This window comes from Cyprinodon variegatus, unplaced genomic scaffold, assembly GCF_000732505.1.
Source record: "Cyprinodon variegatus isolate N-32 unplaced genomic scaffold, C_variegatus-1.0 Scaffold1416, whole genome shotgun sequence".
Taxonomy (NCBI): Eukaryota; Metazoa; Chordata; class Actinopteri; order Cyprinodontiformes; family Cyprinodontidae; genus Cyprinodon; species Cyprinodon variegatus.
The window spans coordinates 38,775-40,990 of NW_015151869.1; the positions used below are offsets into that span (position 1 = coordinate 38,775).

The 2,216-nt window shown below is 42.5% G+C and overlaps 1 protein-coding gene across 1 annotated transcript in view; it reads left to right on the forward strand.

The window, feature by feature from the left end:
- Positions 1-774: 774 nt before the first annotated feature.
- The window catches only part of gtf3c3 (general transcription factor IIIC subunit 3), a 15,472-nt gene continuing 14,030 nt past the window's right edge, over positions 775-2,216 (forward strand). Inside the window, exons 1-2 of the mRNA XM_015402944.1 lie at positions 775-932; positions 2,008-2,077. Coding sequence (XP_015258430.1) covers positions 840-932; positions 2,008-2,077 — 163 coding nt within the window. The 5' untranslated portion in view covers positions 775-839. The remainder of the gene's footprint in view (positions 933-2,007; positions 2,078-2,216) is intronic.

The window sequence follows — 2,216 nt, forward strand, 5'->3', positions numbered from 1 at the left end:
TTAGAAGCAGGCACCTGCTCTAAAGCAGCAGCGGCCTCCTTCAGTTGCTCTGCCACTGTGTTGGTCATTGTGGTCGTTCAGAATGTCCCGATAGTCAGACCAGTTTCAACCAGTGTTCCAGCGGCACGCTTACAATATAATGCAATGCAGACGTGCACAGCGCCCCCTACCGAACAAGATGGGTAGCCCGGTCAGAAAGGACCTGAGGAAGAGCAGCTGCTGACGTCACTCTGCTGACCCCGCCCCTCAGAATGCTTTTTCATTTTCCAGTTATGGAGAGTACTTTACAGGAAAACCATGAAAACGAAAAAGCAATGGCCGCTGTGTTTTCTATTTGATTATGGCATAAAATGAGCAGTCTAAAGAAGAAAATGAAAATAGGATGATTGGTTACTAATTTCATTTATCAGTCAAACAATGCAACCACATTATTTAAATTTCTAGAAATGCTTTTTCATTTTCAAATTTTACATTTCAAATTGAATTTTGGTATGAATTTGCTGGGGTACATTTTGAAAAATAAAGCTCAAATGTCTTTATTTTTAATCAAGTAAAAGGATGAGCGGTGTTGAAGAAGAAAATGCAAACAGGATGACTGACTGATAATTTAATTTATGAGTCAAACAATGCAGCCACACTTTTAAAATGAAAAAGCATTTCTGGAAACTCTTTTTTATTTGAAATATGGTAACGATTTGCTTCCATAGTTGCGGGATGTACTTTTCTAGGGGGCTCCGCTCCGCTGCGCTGCTCTAATTTAGCAGAAGAAGAAGAGGAACCCGGAAGTGGCGGCGGATGAAGTTCAGCCGATGGAGCGGTTGTTGTGAGCGGGGAGGAAAATGTCCGGATTCAGCGCTGAACTCCTGGATTACCTGGAAGGAAGAATCACCTTCGAAGAGTTTGACAGGCGGAGAGATGAGCGGAACCCGGAGGTGAACCGAACCGGACCGAACCGCGGCTTTAGGTCCACATGGCTTCACTTGAACCGGGGAGCCATGAAATACTGAAAGGCAGAAATCAATCCGCTAGTTTTAATTCATTCTAGCAGCAGTCAGTCTCTGAATAAAGGGACAGTTTAGTGGAAGTTAGCAGCTGGACGTCAGTAACACACACATCAGGGCGCCATCTTGGGGAGGTCAGCAGCTCAGTGTGAGGAGCATTACGACTAATATTACGACTTTATTCTCTTAATATTACTTTAATATTACTACATTACATTACTGTATTATTAATATTTCAACTTTATTCACGTAATGACATCATTCTCATAATATAACGACTTTTTTCTTGTAATTTTAAGGCTGTATTCTTGTAATATTAGGACTTCATTCTTAAAATTAAAAAAAATTACTCTAGCCTGGCCCTAATACTCCGTTGTAAAATATGTGTATAATTATAAATACAGATAAAATTGTGTATCTCTTTATAACTGTTCTGTAAAAATGTTGTAAAATGCTGTAAAAATATCCACAGCCTAATTATTTATTCTTCAAATGCACAGTATTGTAAAAACAGTTTACAGTGCAGCATTTATCTTTATATTTATTTATATTAGTGAAGTTCTAGAGCTCTGATGTCATCAGCCTGTTAATTTAAACTAAACTCCGCTGCAGTGCTGAGGCATCCTTCTACTGTCCTGCTTAAAGCAGCAGATCGACCTCCCCAAGATGGCGCCCGTACTTCCTGCGTAACTCCAGTCAATGCGGGCTCTACTCTCAGATATGTCTCTGATGATTACAGGGACATTTCCCACCAGGACCTGTGAGGAATTTCCTAGCTTCTGGTTTCCTTTTCACAGTGCTACGGTACCAGCAGCTGCTGTTATCGCCATGGTAACGCGTGTTTATCACGAGGAACAGGTTGTTTGATCTCAGCGGACCAGAGTCACAGACAGTAACTGATAGGAAAGAGGAAAGCTTGGTGGAAGGAGGAGGTTTGCTGCCTAAGGTGTCCCTGTCCGTCCGTCCGTCCATCTGTCCCTGTCCTTCCTGTCTCTCTGTGTCTCAGCAGGAGTCAGAAGATCCTGCAGAGGAAGAAAACCAACCTTCCACCTCGGCTCAGACCACGGCAGCCATAGGTGAGGCGACCGCATCGCCGACGTTCCCCGAAGCTGAAGTCGGCTTCTGTTAACTTTTCCTACCCTCAGCTTCCTTAATCTACTCTAACTGAAAAACCACGACGCCTAGAAACGTCTAATCTGGATTAGATTATTCTAA